Source organism: Triturus cristatus, chromosome 8 (assembly GCF_964204655.1).
Source record: "Triturus cristatus chromosome 8, aTriCri1.1, whole genome shotgun sequence".
Taxonomy (NCBI): Eukaryota; Metazoa; Chordata; class Amphibia; order Caudata; family Salamandridae; genus Triturus; species Triturus cristatus.
In genome coordinates, this window is record NC_140591.1 from 750,312,896 (window position 1) to 750,332,967 (window position 20,072).

A 20,072-nucleotide genomic window follows, 5' to 3' on the forward strand; every position below is an offset into this window, starting at 1 on the left:
CGCTAAATGCTGTGTGGTCCCCACCTACATGGCGAGTGTCTCCAAATAAGGCAGCTTGCCTACAACCAGGGGACTGGAAGTCCTAGCCTCCACTGACCTGGTGGAGCATCCGACCACCTGCATTACTCTTAATGAGACCCTAAGGGCATGATTTAGATTTTGGTGGACGGACAGTACTCTGCAGGATTGCAGAGGACATTACCTCTGTTATCCAGAGGGACCTGAGCACTCAAAATTTAGGGTTGTCATCCAGCCAGCCCAGTGAACAGTTCTGTACATTGACAGGAACCACCATAATGGCAGTTCTGTCAATGTATGAAAAGTTTGACAGATGCTATCGTCATACATGACGGGTGGACTGCAAACTTTTCAAAACTTTTCAAAATGGAGTGTGTTTTAGAAAAGCATAATCCAAATGGTCCCATCCCCTGGGAGTTTTTTCCAAGGGTGAGGGTCATTATTATTTTTTCCTGTCCCTTCTCACCGAGTTTTCCTGGAAGTGATGGTCAGAAAACAATCCTTTACACCGTCCAACCTAAATAGGGAGGACAATATAAGCTCCTTCCTCCGACAACTTGTATTCCTTTAAGCTATTGGAGAAAGTATCCCGTTGATGGAGCTGACAAGAGCTCTGTCAATGGAATACTGACAGCCTGCTCAACTCAAAATAGGGTAGGTTGCCTAGAGCTGCAGCAGAGTATCCTGACAGCCAAACTCTAAATCAGGTCATACATTTCTAACAAAATATGGTGCTAGTTATTTTAATTACAAACATGATCAATGTGTGTTCTTTTAGGTCACAGAAGTACTACATCTAATGTACCCGTCATTTACCCGTCATTTTCCTCCTTACTCCCTTTCCACCTAACATTTTCCTTTGAGCTAATGCCTTCTCACAATTTTTTATTACACTAAATAAATTTCAATTGGGACCAATGCGGACAAACAATAGGGTTGCCTAGGTGATAGTGGGAACTTTCACAGCATAGTGTATGTCTTGCAGAACTTCTATGTATTGCTAATTTGGTAGGAGATTATGGGAAAGTCAGGGATCAAATGATGAACTGTACCTCTAAATTAGTAGGCAACTTGAGCTCAAGACAATGATACGACTGGCTGGTTTATTGGTTCATGACCAGTACATCAAGCAAGTCTATAAAGTAAATGGCAAGTCTTCCATTTCTAGAGCGGGTTCAAGTGACACAGACCTACCCAATCTTCAGTGCAGGATTAGTCTCCCTACATCTGGATGCCTAAGCACAACTAGAGAGAGGCAGGTGAGGATATAAGTGAAATTTCTAAATTATCTGAGTCCTACTTAATGCCACGTGACCCTTGATATTGTTAAATTCAATCAATTACTGAAGTCAATTGCATTAATGTATACATTTTGGTGCTCTGAACTAGTGACTAAAGGGATCCATGCAAATGGTAGAGGATAATTTGGAAATTGTCCCTTTACTACAGTAAAGTTTAATGAACCACAGTCCATTCTCCCATCTTCATTCCAGACAGCCTAATGAATGCATTACAACAAAGGGATACAGCCTAGTAAATTCTTCTATTTATTAGTGATTTTGAATTGTTTCTTCAAAAGCACAGATCACAGCAAATTTACTACCAATAGGTAAGAATCAGCCAGATTCTCTCTCACGCCACGACAGGGGATTTAGATTTACTAGATTATTGGCCCGATTTAAATGTTGGTGGTAAGCATGTCACAATGGCTCTGGAGTGTGCTTACCACCAACATGAAGGTTCACCCGCCGAATTTAAAAGCGGATGGGCCATAGTTACACCGAAGCGGGGACTAGTTCATATCCACTGTGACCAAACTTCTCTGACAGCTCAACAGATTAAGGGTCGTCAAAGAATTGACTACCTGTCCATCCATCAAATTTGGATGAGTGGACAAATAGCCATTTTTACTGCCTATCACAGCCAGGCAAACCCTGCCGGTAAGAGGCAATAGAAAACAAAATTCCCTCCTAGCCTCAGGAGATGGCTTCCATGGCAAGGGGACCATATATTTTTTTATTTTCAATTACAAAAACCCACATTTGGTTTTTGTAATTGAAAATAAAAAAAAACACTTCGCAAACTTTGCTGTATGGCTCTGTTATGTTTGACTGTTCCAATGCATTCACAGGAATCAAACATTTCTAAATTTGGCAGTCAGGACCTCCGCTAGGGCGATGGAGTATTGTACTCTGTTTCCCAGGGGGAAAACGGTCCAACCACCAAGAATTGAATTGTGGCCTATGTTCCTGCTCTGGGTGGTTTTGTGCTACTATTTGCCATGCAGGAACCTTTCTGATTCAAGAAGGCTTGAAATTAGTAAGGTCTTGAGGAGAGAAACCAACATTTCAGTAAGAAGAAACCATTGAAACATGTATGATTTCTAGTGAAATGCCTCTGAAAAAAAACAGTGCCCCACAAACAAGGCTTACCAAAGATCCAATTGGGTGGAGGACTGGGGGATGTAAAGTCCCAAGTCTCTTTAGGAAGATACTTCAGAAATTGATCCCAGATAGACTAATCATTGGTTCTGGTGTGTTGGTCACCAGTACTCAAGTCTTATCTGATGGATCTTTTCATGTAAGGATAGACCTCTGACATTCTGGTACTAAGATTGCTTCCATATTTTTAAGGATGGGCTTGTATTAGTTAGATATTGAAGCTTTCTGGACTAGCAGAACTCCTTTAAAGAGAATGGCAAATAAGGATCAGTCAGGCAGATACATCCAAGAGTCTAGCGTGGAAACAGTGCAGAGCACAGCCCTTACCCTTACTTCATTCGTCACAAGAAGGTTGCAGAAAAGCAACTATCTTGTGATTGGTCTGAGAGATGGCATGGGTTTTGCAATTAATGGACAGGCCAGGAAGATGAACGCAAAGGGCACTTCTTGTGAACATAATGTCCAAATGCCTTATGAGTCCTTGGTACTGACTGAGCTGTGAAAACAGACTATTGTGGGTACAGGGTTTTTTGTAATGCCTTTTCAGACTCCTATGGACAGGTTACTGCCGAACCACTGTTCACCTGAGTCCAATCATGCAGAATGATTGGCAAAGCATTAATAAGAGAGGATGTGACCTAAGGGCAAGAGCAGTTGACCTTGAAGCTGGAGAACCAGGTTCGAGTCTCTGCAACGATGCTCAACATCCTGTGTTTCTGGGCAAATCACTTAATCTCCCCGTGCCTAACAAAAAAAAATGAATGTGTCTGTCTGTAACGCAACTGGTGCTCATGTAAAGCGCTCTGATACCAGATATCTTCAGGTCGGGTTCGCACTATGTAAAGCTCAAAAAACAAAGATTGGCTGAATTTAGTGCCAAAGAGAAAAATTGCTTTAAAGGATCAGTTTCAACAGTCTTTTGAATTCTTTCTCGACAGCAATAATTGCTGCTTCAAACTCAGAGAAGATGGTATTCAAGAGTCACCTTGCTTGCTATTTTCTCTCAATTGATGTTTACTATTACTACAGCAAAGGCCTAAACCATTCTTTTTTAAAAGAGAACTGTATTGTTTTGTGCGAGTCATACAGACACAGCAGTGATTCATTTATCAATTCTATTATACATTCTTGAGCATATTGCATATGTTCACACACATACTATCACATTTTTGATGTGAAACTTCTCTGCTCAAACAGGTAAAGACTTCCACTGCTATATCTCATCAGGACTATAACACACCAATTAACTTAAATTAAATCTATGGTCACTGTGGTATACGTAAGTATTAATGTTTGTTCGTCATTTGGTCTACTACCAAGCCTAATCTAGTTGATTTCACTGTGAATATGCCTGGGCTTCCAGCTTCTCCTTTCAGGTTATACTAATTTCTGTCTATTAACACTGTAATATATGGACATATGACCTTACGTGGTATGCCTCCTTACTCCACACCTGGGCAAATCAGTGACTGTTTGCATTGACCCCATCAGCTCCAGTAATATTGCATCCCACACATAGGCAAGTCTTCACGTCTCAATACATTCCTTGCACTAAGCCCAACAACATACCTCTGATTTCCATATATTTGAGTCAGCCCTACTGGTTGCCTTCCAGTTTCTTGCTTTGCTAATAGAAAAACTGGTCAATTAAGCTATTTGCCTATCTGTATTTAGGGCATGGGAAGAGGCCAAGCAACCAGGATTCCGGTGTCCTAACTAACTGTCTATCTATATCTTCCTTAGTTAATCTCACTACATAACTCCAGCAACATACCCATTCAGGGAAATTCCAAACCATTCAAGTGAAATCCCGACCTACCTCCCTTCATTTAGGCACTTTGCTGCAGCCCCTTTATATTATGCATTGATCTGTCAGGTAGTCTTCCCTCATATCAGACACCTATTCTAACTATGTCATTGTCGTTCCAGATATGCAGTTGTCTCACGTTGTCACCTGTGTATATTCCTGCTAGCCCCATCAGTGGTACCTCCGGTACACAGAGGGTTATCATTGTTCTCCCTATGGAGGCATCTCATTCAGCAGTATTTTATGATGGGGCTGATCCCTTACTCCTCCCATGGGCCTCAAGCTTCTGCGGCCCAATTCCCCGACATCCAGTGGAAGATTGAATTTAGCTAACACCACTCTATGTCTCCTAGAGCACCACCTTAGGTCCAGGAGTACATCTAGCTTACTGAACATTTCCCTTGGGATATTTTTGGGCAGTGTGGCAAAGTAATTCAGTAGTTGACATAGAGCCACCATCTTGGACAGAGATATCCTCCACATCACAGACAAAAGAGGTCTCCAAAATACCACGGCATTCCTCATAACCATCAGTGGGGGTCTGATGTTTCCATCAAGAAAGTCTGCCTCCAAATGATAAATCCCATCTCCAAGGTGACGAAAGGTGGTGGTCTCCCATCAGAATCATTGACAGGACTCTGGTTGTGTTCCCCTTCTAGAGTGGTGTGTAGCAGGAAAATGCTTGCCCCAGTTCACCTTTATGCAAGTAAAGCTGCCACATGATCAGCCTCACCATGAGTGTTGTTTAAGAACAGTAGTATCTCACTGGCACAAAGTGATATGTGATGAGACTGACAGCCTATTGCCATTTATGCAGTATGGTTACCTTACTGCAGCAGGCTTGCAAAAGGCTCTGTGTCTGTTGCAAAGAGAAACAGAAAAAGGGAACTTCCCTGACGAGTCCTACTTCCTGCTGCACAGGGTCTAGAGACAATCATCCCTATTATGTCTTGCCCTTGGGTCCACTTAATTAGCCCGGTACCAACTCCTAGATTTCCCATCATGGCAAATATGAATCTCTAGTTCCTCTGGTTGTATGCTTTCCCGATGTCAATCAACATAACTGCTGCATGGTTGAGCATATATATATATGGGTCTCCATATGATTTGGAGCAGTCATCTGACATTCATAAATGTACTACATTCTTGTATGACTTCACTTTGGTCTAGGTGAACTAGGCACTGCATTAACGGCATGTGTCTATTGGCCAAAACCACATTCAGGACCTTGTAGTCAGTGTACAACATAAATATAGCCTTGTATGACACTATTTCCAATGAATCTCTCCCAGGCTTATGCAGGGCCATTAGCAAGGACTACCAAATCGAATGTGTAAGAAGCATTCCCAGAGTACCATCATACATAGTTCAGTGAAAAGAGGGGCAAGTAAATTTATATATCTCACATAAAAATTGGCCAGTAAGCCAACAGTACAGATGTCTTTCTTTTGTTTAGCTTTTTGACCAATAGCTACACTTTCATTGTGTGATTTTTGACCCAAGCTCTTCAGTTCTTTCGGGAGAGAAAACTTGCAAACCAGCGTAGAGATCATGGTCCCCCACCAAATTGCTCACGCCATAGAGAGAAATATATTACTAGGTAAATGCCTGATTAATTTCTGCATTTGCTCTGCACTACCTATGAAAATCCCCTGTGAGTTTGTTGATTTAGACACTTGGGGAAAAGCTGGTTGTAAGAAACTAGAACAAAAGGCAAAAGATTTGTTTCATAGAGCAATTATAGGATGGAAAACTGTTAATGCAAACTAAGAACGCCTACTGAATCACCAACACACTAAAATAAAAATTTGGGCAAGCAGCTTTGGTAAAGGGGGGATTTTATTATTTCTCCTTTCTTATCCCTGGCCTAACTGTTTAAGAATGCCAAACACTACTCAAATAATGGTAACTGTGAAATAGAATAGGACAACTAATTTCCTTAGCATAAGCAAATCAAATAGGCCTCCAAATGGAACTGAGATTTTGAATAAGTTTAGGGATCATCAACTTTCAACATACGCTACCTTGTGTCATCATGGACCCTCGCTGGAATTAATATTTTATGCATTGCTTTGACAAACTGAATTACCCTGCCCGTGTAGGTTTCTGTAACAAAGTTCTCTGGGCACACAGAAATCCAAAAGTTGAGGTTGTGGTTTCATCAGTTCTTTATTTCCTTTTTCCCATGTAGGTTTCTAAAAAACCTTATACTTTTTTCCTGCCACAGAATCTATAATTTTGAAAGTCCACTGGGGGGTGTCCTTCTAATCTGCAATTTTGTTGACATCATAGCAGTGCTCGGTCAACAATGACCTCCTGTAAGGAAGTGGGTTTCTGTTGCAGTAACCCCCCCACTTTTTGCCTGATAACTGATGCACTTTTCTTTGGTCTGCCCTGGGCTCCTGCCAATCAGGTGCCCAGGGCCTGTGTTCCTTCCCTAAAAACTGCCTAAGAGCCAAAACCCAATTGGCATCTCTGGTCACATTTCAGCCCCTGGTAAATGGTACCCTTGGTACCCAGTGCCTTGTGACCAGAGAAGGCCCCTAAGGGCAGCAGCACGTATTGTGCCAACCTTAGAGGCCCTGTACCCTGACACACACACACTGCCTTTGCAGGCTGAGTGTCTTGGTACCGAATAAAACAAAGAGTCGACATGGCACACATCCCTGTGTGCCATGCCCACAACACACACTGCCCTGGCATACCTCAGTCACCCCTCTAGCTGGGTGAACTATGCTAGTGGTGTGGGCACAGGTGCATGAGCCCTGTGCCCCTACAATACCCAGGTCCATTCCTGGGCACTGTAAGTGCAGTGCTGCCATTAAGAGTATATGGTGCTGAGAGGTCGTCAACACAAACTCCACAGCACCATGATGGCTACACTGAAGACTGAGAAGTTTGGTATCAAACTTCTCGGCACAGTAAACCCACACTGATGCCAGTGTGAGATTTACTGTCAGATGCACGACAGAGGGCAACTTAGAGTTGCCCCCTGAACCTAACCTACAATCCACATCTTGTCTGAGGGGCTGTCTAGGCTGCCACACAGCAGACATGTTGCTGGACCCCTGGGTAGAGAGTCATCAGCTCTCCTGGGCCTGCAACAATGCACATCCCGGTGGAGGTGCTAGGTCTCCTCCCCCAGGATGGGCAGGGGAAGCTTCAAAGGCATGCCGCCTTTGTGAGCTTCTCCAGGCCACTTGCTGTACTCAGCAACTGGCCCCCACCAGTTCTGACCCCCTCTCTGGCGGGAAGATTGCTGGGAAAAGCTAAGTGAGGAAAGGGGGTGTGCCAGCCTCTGCCAACACCACCCCTCTGGTGGGAGAGGCGAGGTGAAGCACATCCCCGGGCTCACGCCATCTTGAAGATGGGGAGCCCTGCCCAATCAGGATTAGGCTACTGCCCCCCTCCCACAGGAGAGTGGCAGGATAGGGGGTGTACCCACCCCAGGGAAGGGACCCATTGGTCCCTGCCCTTTACCTACCTGTAACGCCTAACGCCCCTAAATTTAGTATTTAGGGGCACCCTGAACCTTCCTTCCATAGATCCAGAAACAGAAACAAGAAAGAAGATCAAGAAACAAGATGACCTGCCATGCAGCCTGCTAACAAGAGGAAGACTCCAACTGATTCGGACCCAGCCCTACCGGCCTGTCGACCCTTGAACCTGCTCCTGCTAAACCCCGGCATCTCCAGTGCTCAGCAACCTCAAAAACCCCGGAGGACCTGACTGCCTTGTGACTCTAACTAACTGGGACTCCCACGAGCAGTGGTACTGCTTAAAGCAAGTAACTGACCCCTGGCATCAGCCAGGAACCGCGAACCCTGCACACTCTGCACCCGCCAAGCCTGCCCTTTGCCGGATTGGACAAAGACAACAAGGATGTCCCCCCGGTGACTGTGATCCCGAATCCAGCACCCAAGGACCCACCTCTACGCTCCTGACAACACCTGCAGCCTCAGAACAAGGAAGCCCTCCAACCGCGACCAGCAGAGGATAAGATTTCCTGACGCTAAAAGGCACCCCTGCACCTGGCGCCCTGCGGCCCCCTGTGCCCAACTCCTGGGTGCCTACCTATCCTCCAACTACCCAACTTACCTCTTGAAGTGGTGGTTGCACCTGAAGAATCTTCGTCCCCGAGCTCGCAGCCTTTGTTCGCCCTTGAGCTTCTCCATTGAAATCCATTGAGCGCCCGACGGCTCAAAAGCACCCTGCACCCAGCCGCCCGAGTGCCCCTGGAAGTGCAATCTCTACTCTAATCTACTTCCCCACTTGCCCTGAGTAAGTGACCAGGAGCCCAGCTCCCACAGCCGCGTGGCCTGCTAGCCAGCAGCCGCCAACCAAAGGCCCCCTGCCTCCCGTAGGATAACATTGGGCCTAACTCACTCTGCACCCGGCTGCCCCTGTGCGGCAGAGGGTGTAACAACTGTACTTACCTGACCCTGGGAGACCCCTGAGTCTATGCCCAGAACCTTAACTCCTCCAGTCTAGTACTTACCCAAAAACCGATAACTCACTTTTCTTCCATAGGGTAACATTTACTGGTTTCACTTGAAATTTCTTCTTAGTGTCGAGTTTTGAAACTTTAAAATATTCATCTAAAATCAGTCGAGTTACAAAACAAATTTACTCACCTGATATCAGGAGAGATCCCAGTACTGGATCTTGGTGCCCAGCACTGACCCTGAAAAGTAATTACAACCATACTTACCGCTAACCCAATTTTCTCCCATAGGAAACCATTGACTGTTTTTCTGTGAAGTTTCTTCTAAGTGTCGAGTTTTGCAAACTACAAATATTCTTTAAAAATTGCACTAACTGTGAAAACGTAATTACTTACCCGTTTTAGATAGATGTCCCAGTGCTGAACCTAGGAGCTCAGCACTGGAATACAAAAGTAACGAGAACATACTTTACCTGTAACTTGACTTGTTTCTGACTTGTATGTGTGGCTGCACATGTGTGCCTGAACAGATGAGTGCTAGAGTCCATTGGACTTCACATGAGGGTGCGACAACACATGGTGGCATTTTTTTGTGCTGGGTTACAAATGTCCATGTCAGATATTGCAGCCTGCGTGCTACTCATGTCCGTGCCCCCTCATCGAAAACAGTTGTGCCTGGTGGATTGGCAAAGGTAGAACCCAAGATCCCTCAGTTTTTGAAGATCTTCCCATGACAGAATGAAATCTCATCCTCCCGTGTTTTTGCTAGTGGCCAACACTCCTATTATTAAACGGGTCTCCAGACTGCCATTCCAATCCAACTTGGTCAACTAAGCTTGTCTCAGAAGAAACAGCATAGCAGAGAGCCCCTGAACTTGTTGGGCTGCATTAGTGGGAATAACATGCCACCTAGATTGAAGGAGTGCTGAGACTTTTGAAAAGTGCACTCTGCCCTATTTACGAACCACCACAGAAAGATAAGCTCTAGCTCCCTTTAACCAGTAGTTTGTTCAAAAATAGATTCATCATAGGAAAAGTTTATGCACCAGCATAAGGAAAGAAGAATGCAAGAGCCATGAGCAAAACCCCTGCATGTTGTATCTCCAGACTTGCCAACATCTGTGAAACACTGTCCAGTTGTCATGTTTCTTGACCTGGGGGAAGAAGAATGACATACCTCCCTGCACAAAGAGCCAAATTGTGCATGCCAGGAGGCAGTGATCGGATCCAACAGAAAAGAGGCAAGGCTCAGCTAACTGGAAGGACATGCGAAGGAGGATACATCAGCAAATTGGAGAGTGCCTAGGAACCAGAAGATCACCCCAAGTACTTTACCTGCTTGTCCAACATGGCAGTCTCGGACAAGAAAGAAAAATACCCGAACCAAGGAGCTGTTCCATCAAGAACAGTGATCTTGTAACATCCCGGACCTCCCCCTTGCCTGTGGGGCACAAGTAACTACCTCCTCTGTTCCTGCTTTAGGACTTTCAGTGTTGGTCTTTAGTACCTAGCATTGGGACTAATCTAAGTGGCTAGAAGTGGTCACCAATGGTTTGCCAGTTATCCCCACCTAAGGCCCCCATTAAAGTAGCCTAGGAAATGTATTTTCCACCCACAAAGTTACCAATACTGGATGTACCAGTAACTTTTGGAACAGGAAAAATTCTGCTAGTTATGAGTGGGACCCAAAGGTCCACCAAGGGTATACTAAGAAATTAGAAATAGGTAATTCCAGGGCCTGTTCCCATGGTAATTCATTTTTTTTGTCCTGGACATGCACCCAGAGACTGCAGCTTCTCTCAGCAGCTGAAATCTGCAGGTGAAAACAAACAGATATGTTTTGTTCCCAGCGATCTTATCATTCAGATACTGCCTACAATCCTCTGACTGCTGTGAGACTCAAAAACGTCTTCAAAACATGCCTCCAAGTTTGTTATGCCCTTTGTGTTACTTGCCTAAAATGTAAATTTCCGCTTATGCCTTTTAAAAACTTAACATCAAAATACATTATTTTATTGCATGGAGAATTAGTGAAGCCAGTTAAATAGCTGTGTTGTCAGTAATGCATACATTCAAGAGACAAATAGCCTCTTCCTCTTTGTCCAAAAGAATAGAACACACAGAAATGACAAAACACTGACAAAGCTTCAATTTTCAGCTGTGAATGGCTTTGTTTGCTTTTAAGGGTATGGTTTAGGCTTTTGGTGTTTTTGTGTCTATATTTCCTTATTACACCTCTTTAAAAGAATTATTGCAGAACAGAAGTTAGAATACTATAAGCAGCATAGGATTGTATCAGGATTTAAGGGGTAAAATGAAGAAACAGCCACATATGAATTGAAAAGATCTTACATATGAGAAGTCTGTTTCATGGTATTAGTATTGCACAAACTCTTACCTTTTGGCCCAGGAGGACCCGGAAATCCTATCCCTGTTGCACCGGGTTCACCCTTTTCACCTGGAAACCCAACTTTCCCTTGAAGACCAGGAGCACCTCTGTCCCCTTTGTAGAAAAAGACAAGGCACATGTAGGACCATTCGTATTCCGTGAACAGAAGATAAATGAATGAACATTTTCAAAATGAAGGAGAACACAACAATTACCTTGGTCACCTGGAAGGCCAGAATCTCCTGGTAGTCCAGGTAGCCCGGGGGATCCACTTTGAAGAATAGTCTGCCCCTTTTCACCTTTGGATCCTAAGGAATAGTACAGAAAGGGATTAGTAGCCTTAGGTTTATGTGCACTGATAATTCCTAAGGAGAAGCATGGAAAAGGATTAGTTCACTTATGTTTACATGCGCTAAGGTTCCTCGCGCTCATAGTTGTGGAAGTGGAATTTATTTTACATATATCTATATATATATATATATATATCTATATATATATATATATATATATATTCACTGAAAAAACCATAGGTTTCACACACGTTATAGTTAGCGGACATTTCACTCATAAAAAACCAATGAAATTCCCCCGTTATAGTTAGTGCAGGCAACTATAACTCACGCGACCGCAATCCTCTGCTGATGACATATGTGTCTTTATGAAAAAAAAATATTTGCAATATATGTATAGCTAAAATTTAATGGAAGAAGACATGGGCAAATAAGTGTCTAAATACAGTATTAGCATCAGCAGAGGATTGCGGTTGCGTGAGTTATAGTTGCCTGCACTAACTATAACGGGGGAATTTCATTGGTTTTTTATGAGTGAAATGTCCGCTAACTATAACGTGTGTGAAAGCTATGGTTTTTTCAGTGAATTTGCAAGGTTTTTTAAATGCTAATTCCTAACTATAACATGTGTGAAACCTATGGTTTTTTCAGTGAATTTGTACGGTTTTTTAAATGCTAAGTTACTTTACGCCGTTCGTGGCGTGCGCGCCCACTTCACGCAGTTCGTTCCGTGCGCGCACGGTGCGCGCACAGTGAGCACGCGGTGCGCTTCGCGCTCCGCGCGCCCACTTTACGTACGCAGTTAGTGCCGTGCACGCACGGTGGGCACGCGGTGCGCTACACGCACCGCGTGCCCACGTTACGCTGGATGGGCCATGTACGCACGATGCGCTTCGCGCACCGTCCGCACACGGAGGACATATTATGCGCTTCGTTGTGAAAGGTTATCGATTACATGTTCATTGTCTAAATATGCCATGCACTAACGGTGCACTGCGGGCACCTTTTGCACACGGGGGGGGGAAATTGAGGTAATTTTTTTTTTTTTTATTATTTTTAACCGTACGCGTACGGTAAGCGCAATCGGCGTTTTAAAAAAAAAAAAGAATTTTTGCCCTTGGGGGTCCTTTTGGGACACCCTAACCAAGGCTAGGTGGTTAGGAGCTGTCTAGCCTGCCCGTTTTCCTGATATCCAACTTTGTTTTTCCTCCCCCCCTCAGAGTGCGAGAGAGAAAATGGCGGCCGCCATTTCCTGGTTTCGACCGATTCGAATGTTTACTAAGATCTAACAGCCAATCAGAATCGCGCTCGCGCACGGCACCGTACACGTACGGTAAGCTTACCGTAAGCGCACGGTAAGCGCACGGTAAGCTGCCACAGATATATATATTGATTTAAATGCTATTTTCTCAGGAACTACTGAACAGATTTACACCAGACCTACAAAAGGCACTTCCTTGACCTGTAGACTACCTCTCTGCCAAATTTCAAGTAATTCGGATCAGCCATTGAGGCTGTAGCTGTGTCTAAAGGTCCTATGGAAAAATGCATGGGGAAAACGCGTTTTGGGACCCCCCTTTTTTCTCAGCCCCCGCTTGACGAATCCCCCCGAGACTTTCAGGGTAGGAGCGGAGCGTAGCGCCCCATTAGTTTCGAAAATTTCGCGAGGATTCGTCGACCGGCGCCAAAGTTATTCCAAATAGAATGTTGCGGTTTTCCTATGGAAACAGGGTCCTAACTGTAACACAACAAGGCACTGGGAAATCCCAATGACTTAAAGGGTAAGAGAGGCAGGATTGTATAGAGTATATCCTCCCCACAAACTATATTCACAAAAAATACTCTAACGAACCTAAAAAAGAGATCCAAAAAGGTTAAAGGAAAGAGGGAAATGAAAACTACTCCAATAAAGGTTGTGCCTAATACAACCGTGGTCGTGGGGGAGTGTTATGGTCCTAGGACCCTAGTGCCGACATGTTTCAGTCCAAAAAGGGGCCAAAAAATGGTCCAGGACTTTCTTCAGGGCAAGGATGTATCTCCCCTATGTGAGTGAAATTACTGGGATGGGCTGTCCCTATCCTGTCAGTATGGTGAGGGCAGAGTAGCTGCTCCACGTGATACTATGTAAGAGTGGATGTGTGTCAACTGCCAGGCTCCATCCAATTCGGAGAGGTTGACTGTATCTCACAGGACCAGAGAGTCAGAATGGGCGGTCTTATTTGAGATCGGTCGCCCTGCCTGCTACCTGTTTGGTTCTGGTCCTCGGCTTTGGCCCCTTTTTGGACTGAAACATGTCGGCACTAGGGTCCTAGGACCATAACACTCCTATAAGACCCATTTTATCTATGTTAACTACCCAGACAGACCCAAGAATAAAGGGAAACTGGGGATCTGCCTGAGGTATTTTATCTAGTTAACCCCTCTGTCTTAAACATATTAAAAGCACTCCCAACACTGTGGTCGAGCCAACCCGGACTTCTAGGGGTCTGGGTGACCCGATGATGAAGCATGACACCACTAGGGTGTGTGAGGGTAACCTAAAGAAATACTTATCTCCCCCACGACCACGGTTGTATTAGGCACAACCTTTATTGGAGTAGTTTTCATTTCCCTCTTTCCTTTAACCTTTTTGGATCTCTTTTTTAGGTTCGTTAGATCCTAACTATAACTACCTACTGGCGACCGCCAGTAGGTAATATATATATATATATAAATATATAGCGAGAGAGAGATAGATAGATAGATAGATAGATAGATAGATAGATAGATAGATAGATAGATAGATAGATAGATAGATAGATAGATAGATAGATAGATAGATAGATAGATAGATAGATAGATAGACGCATATATATATATATATATGTATATATATATTCACTGAAAAAACACAGTTTTCAGGGACGTTATAGTTAGAAATTAGCATTTAAAAAACCTTAGAAATTCACAGAAAAAAACCACAGGTTTCAGGGAGGTTGTAGTTAGGCTGACTTTTTACTTGTAAACAAACTGAAAAATTCAGCTGCTATAGTTAGCTGAGCTAACTATAACTTGCACCCTTGCAATGCACTGCTGATGACGTCACATATTACATCACTCATGACATGGTCAGTGACATCACTGATAACATCACTGATGACATCTCAAATGACATCACTGATGGCATCATCCACTTAATCTCTGATGCACCTACTCACACCCTAATAGAACCTTTCATACAACCATTCTAAAATACAGACTACCATTCTCGAAACCATAGACACACCAATATCAGTTAGCACATACCCACTCACTGATTTATAGATCTACACACACATCCACGCACTCAACCGTGCTAATCTCTAACTATGACGTCCCTAAAACCTGTGGTTTCTTCAGTGAATTTCTAAGGTTTTAAATGCTAATGTTTAACTACACCTACATAGGTAAGACATGTGCAGAAAGAGAAAGAAAGGCACAGAAAGAGGTGCAGAAGAAAGAAGCATGAGAGGTGCAGAAAGAAGCAAGAGAGGTGTAAAAAGAAGGGTGGTGTAGAAAGAGGAAGAGGTGTGCAGAAAATAGGCAAGAGAAGTACAGAAAGGAAGAAAGGTGCAGAAAGAAGCAAGAGAAGTGCAGAAAGAGGCATGAGAAGTACAGAAAGAGGAAGAAAGGTGCAGGAAGAAGCAAGAGAAATGTGCAAAGGGACAACAGAAGCGCAGAAAGAAGCAAGACAGGTTTGCCCACCATAAGTACCAATTTAACACCCACATTCAGCAATAAGTAACACATGACCATTCCAGCTTTGCAAAGGGCCTTCCACCGCGCTGCAACTCGTGTCGCTACATGTTCGTTAACATTTGAGCAGTTTGATCTAGAAACAAGGTTTTTTTGTTCAAATCTGCAGATTATGCGGCAGATGATGGATTATGTGGCAAATGCGGAAAATGTATAATTATGTGAAAAACAGCACGGCCGAACAGTCGCATAATTCCAGTGGTCCTCCTCATACCTCTGACTATGTCCAAAAGTGCACCTCTGTGTTTGCTTCTTTTTTTTTGTGTCTCATTGAGTTTATAGTTTAGCTTCTATGGAAATGAGGAAGGCTAAATCTGAGGTTACCACTTCACAACAGAGACTAGCATGCTACATAATTACTCTCCATAACACATGATCCCACTCCACATAATTCCTATACACTAAATACCACATATTTTTTATCAACATAATGTCACTGCACAACATACCACAGAATTCCACTACACACAACGTACATCCACTCCAATCGAAAACAATTAGTAAAAAACTTTTACATTTACAATGCCAATAGCTCTAACTCCGCAAATGCAAGACCTATTGCATTGCAAATGCTTGTTTGACTAGTGGTCGCATTTGCAGAGTGGTGGAGAAAGGGGGCTGGGCCTCCAACCAGCGCTCAGGAATTCCACTGCGTAGGACTTACAGGCGGCACCAGGAGGGCTTCTTGGCCCCTAAAGTCACTCCGGAGTAAAGTTGACTTCATCCCCCAACCAGAAGTGTGCCAGGAGGCACGTTTGCAGAGTGGTGGAGAAAGGGGTCATAGCCTTCGGAGACGTCTTAGCAATCCCACTGTGTGGGACTTACTGAAGGTAACAGGAGCGGTAGTTGGCCCTCAAGGATGGGGCCAACTACCTCTTCTATTACCTTCAGTAAGTCCCACACAGCAGGATTGCTAAGTTCAGATAGCAAGCCATACCCCCTTTGACCACCACTCTGCAAACGCGCTCCCTGGCACGCTCTTGGATGAGGATTTAAGTCCCCTTCGCTGCTGGGGGTCCTTAGGAGCCAAGTAACCTACCTGTTATCTCCAGTAAGCCCCGCACAGTAAGATTGCTGAGAGGCACTCACAGGCCGCGCCCCCTTTCTCCACCGCTCTGCAAACGTGTCTCCTGGTGCGCTCTTGGCTGGGGGATGAAGTCCCCTTCCCTCTTGAGGGTCCCTGGGGGCCAACTAGCCCTACTGCAACCTCCAGTAACCCCCACACAGCTGGATGGCTGAGAAGTGGTCAGAGGCCACGCCCCCTTTTTACACCACCCTGCAAACGCGCCTCCTGGCACACTGCTGCTTTCTGGGATTAAGTCCACTTTAGTCCTGAAGTCATCAGGACACAAGGGGACCTCATCGCCCCACCAGCAGAGCGCCAAGTGGTGCGTTTGCTGAGTGGTGTAAAAAGGGGTGTGGCCTGCGACCACCTCTCAGCAATCCCATTGTATGGGGCTTACTGGAGGTAACTGGTGGGCTAGTTGGCCCCTAAAGACTCTCAGCCTTGAAGGGGATTTCAAACCCCAACCAAGAGAGTGTCAGGAGGTGCGTGTGCAGAGTCATGCAGGGAGAGAGAGGGGCCTCCGGTGAGTTGTCACCTTCTGTTTTTTTGCCCGGTTTAGGAAAGGGGGGCTGTGCGCCCCCCTTCCCTTACTACTTTTTGGGCCCTCGGGAAGCCATCCCCCACCGGCCTCCCTCCCAAGGCCGAGTTTGGCCCGAGGCCCCCATACCCTGGGGCAGGGCCATTTTTTTAATATTTCATTGTTTAAGGAAGAGGGGCTGCGTGGCCCCCCTTCCCTGGGACGGTTTTAGCCCTGGGGACCCCATCCCCCAGGGCCTGCCCTTCATTTGATTTATTTTAAGTTTTTGGAGGTGGGCACCATGGGACATTGCTGGAGCTGGCCCTGGGGGGTGTCGCACGGCCCACCTCCAACATGTGTGTAGCTCCAGGAAGGTGGTAGTCCCCTGGGCCGGGGATCTGCAATGGACCTCCGCATTTAATCTATGTATGTTCTGGGGAGGTGGTAGTCCCTGGGGCTGCGGGGGGGCAGGATCCCCCCATGCCTTTTTTTCTAAACTAATAAAGCCCTGGGGAGGTGGCCCCTGCATTTATTGATGATTGCCCGAAGAGGTGGTGGGCACCAGGCCCACCCGGGGGCTTAAAGAAATTCAGCCGGATTTGCGCACCCAGAGCAAATCCCGCTGAAAATCTTTTTAAAATTGGTTGGAAGTAGCTATAAATTGCTTCTACCAAGTGACAACAGGCAGAGGATTCCCTGCCCCACTAGTTCGAGCAGGGAAATCTCTATGTCCCAGGGTGGGCACACCCGGGACATAGCTTGAGCCCTGCGCGCCGCACGGCCACCAGCTCAACTTCCACCTGGAGAACAACAACGACCGCAACACCACCACCCTGCTGGACAACCTCGCCAACCTGGGACTCAAGCAGCTGGTGACCACCCCCACCCACGATGCCGGACACACACTCGACCCCGTCTTCTCATCCAGCAAGGACATCGCCTTCAGCCACGCCACCGGACTCCACTGGACGGACCACAGCTGCGTCCACTTCAGCTTCGCAAGGACCACGATCCACCACCACCAGCAACAGGCTGCACGCAGGAATTGGAACAAGATCACAGCCGACCAGCTCGCTTCCTCCCTGAGCACGAACCCCCCCACCAGCACAACGAACCCTAGCCAGGCGGCCACCAACCTCACGAAGTGGATCAGCGACTGCGCAAACGAGCTCGCCCCCCTGAGGACCCCGCCCAGCAGACCCGGCAGCAAGAAAGCCCCATGGTTCACCGACAAACTCAAGAGCTCCAAGAGGAACTGCCGAGCCCACAAGAGAACCTGGCACAGAGACCCAACACCTGACAACATGACTGCCCTCAAGCTCGCCACCCGGAAACACCACCAACTCATCCGCGCCACCAAGAAAACTGCATTCAAGGAACGACTGGACAACAACGCACACAACAGCAAAGAACTCTTCAACATCGTCAAAGAGCTCTCCAACCCCAACGCCGGAAACAACGACATCACCCCTTCGCAAGACCTCTGCAACTCCCTCGCCTCCTACTTCCACAACAAGATCGCGGACATACACAACAGCTTCAGCACTCAACCGACGAGCACCACGACCGAACCACCGCCCCCCACCACCACCCTCCGCTCCTGGACACCGATCAGCACCGAAGACAACGTCCGCACGATGAACTCCATCCACTCCGGATCTCCAACCGACCCCTGCCCTCACCACGTCTTCAACAAGGCCGACGCTATCATCGCACCCCACCTGCGGGACATCATCAACACCTCCTTCGACACCGCTACCTTCCCGGAGAGCTGGAAACACGCCGAACTCAGCGCTCTACTCAAGAAGCCATCGGCTGACCCCGCCGACCTCAAGAAATACCGCCCCATCTCGCTGCTCCCGTTTCCTGCAAAAGTCATCGAGAAGACCGTCAACAAGCAGCTGGCCGCCTTCCTGGAGACGAACGGCTCCCTCGACCCCTCGCAGTCTGGCTTCCGGACCAACCACAGCACCGAGACCGCCCTGATCGCAGTCACCGATGACATCCGAGCGCTGCTCGACAACGGAGAAACAGCGGCCCTCATCCTCCTCGACCTCTCCGCGGCCTTCGACACTGTCTGCCACCGCACCCTAGTACAACGCCTCAGCAACGTCGGAGTCCGAGAGAAGGCACTGGAGTGGATCATCTCCTTCCTCGCTGGAAGGACACAGAGAGTCCGCCTCCCCCCGTTCAGATACGAAACCACCGAAGTCATCTGCGGCGTCTCTCAAGGCTCCTCACTCAGTCCAACCCTCTTCAACATCTACATGAGCCCTCTCGCAGACATCGCACGCCAGCACAACCTCAACATCATCTCCTACGCCGACGACACCCAGCTGATCCTCTCCCTTACCAACGACCCCGCCACCGCCAGAGCCAACCTTCACGAAGGGATGAAAGAGGTAGCCAAATGGATGAAGAACAGCCGCCTGAAACTGAACTCGGACAAGACGGAAGTCCTCATCCTGTGATCCTCACCCTCCGCCTGGGACGACTCCTGGTGGCCCCCCGCCCTAGGCAGCGCACCCAAACCAACAGACCACGCACACAACCTGGGCTTCATCCTGGACTCCTCCCTCTCCATGACCAGACAAGTCAACGCCGTCTCCTCGTCGTGCTTCAATATCCTGCGCATGCTACGTAAGATCTTCCGGTGGATCCCCACCGAGACCAGGAAGACGGTCACCCAGGCCCTCGTCACCAGCCGTCTGGACTACGGCAACACCCTCCACGCCGGAACCACCGCCAAACTCCAGAAGAGACTCCAGCGGATCCAGAACGCCTCAGCACGACTCATCCTGGACATCCCCCGTCGCAGCCACATCTCCGGACACCTGAGAGATCTGCATTTGCTCCCGGTCAACAAGATAATCACCTTCTGTCTCCTCACCCACGCACACAAAGCCCTACACAGCCAAGGCCCAGGATACCTCAACGGCCGCCTCAACTTCTACGCTCCCAAACGCCAGCTCCGTTCGACCAGCCACGCCCTCGCCGCCGTCCCCCGCATCCGCAGAGCCACCACAGGGGGGCGGTCCTTCTCCTACCTCGCCGCCAAGACATGGAACTCCCTCCCCACCCACCTCCGCCTGACCCAGGACCACCTCGCCTTCAGGAGGCAACTCAAGACCTGGCTGTTCGAGCAGTAGTGGATCCCCCCCCTCCCAGCGCCTTGAGACCATCTGGGTAAGTAGTGCGCTATATAAATACGATGATTGATTGATTGATTGAGCTCGAACCCGGGGATGAGGTCCCCAGGGCCATTAATGGCTCTGGGAGGGGGGCCCGCATGGCCCCCTCCCTTTGCAAGGCACAGCCGTGTCCCG

At 47.0% G+C, this 20,072-nt stretch overlaps 1 protein-coding gene across 3 annotated transcripts in view; it reads right to left on the reverse strand.

Moving 5' to 3' along the window:
* COL4A1 (collagen type IV alpha 1 chain) overlaps positions 1-20,072 on the reverse strand; it is a 626,471-nt gene that overhangs the window by 198,758 nt on the left and 407,641 nt on the right. For all 3 annotated transcript variants that reach the window (XM_085622171.1, XM_085622169.1, XM_085622170.1), the window contains exons 27-28: positions 11,315-11,407; positions 11,109-11,213 (exon numbers count right to left, since the gene is read on the reverse strand). In XM_085622171.1, coding sequence (XP_085478297.1) covers positions 11,109-11,213; positions 11,315-11,407 — 198 coding nt within the window. The remainder of the gene's footprint in view (positions 1-11,108; positions 11,214-11,314; positions 11,408-20,072) is intronic.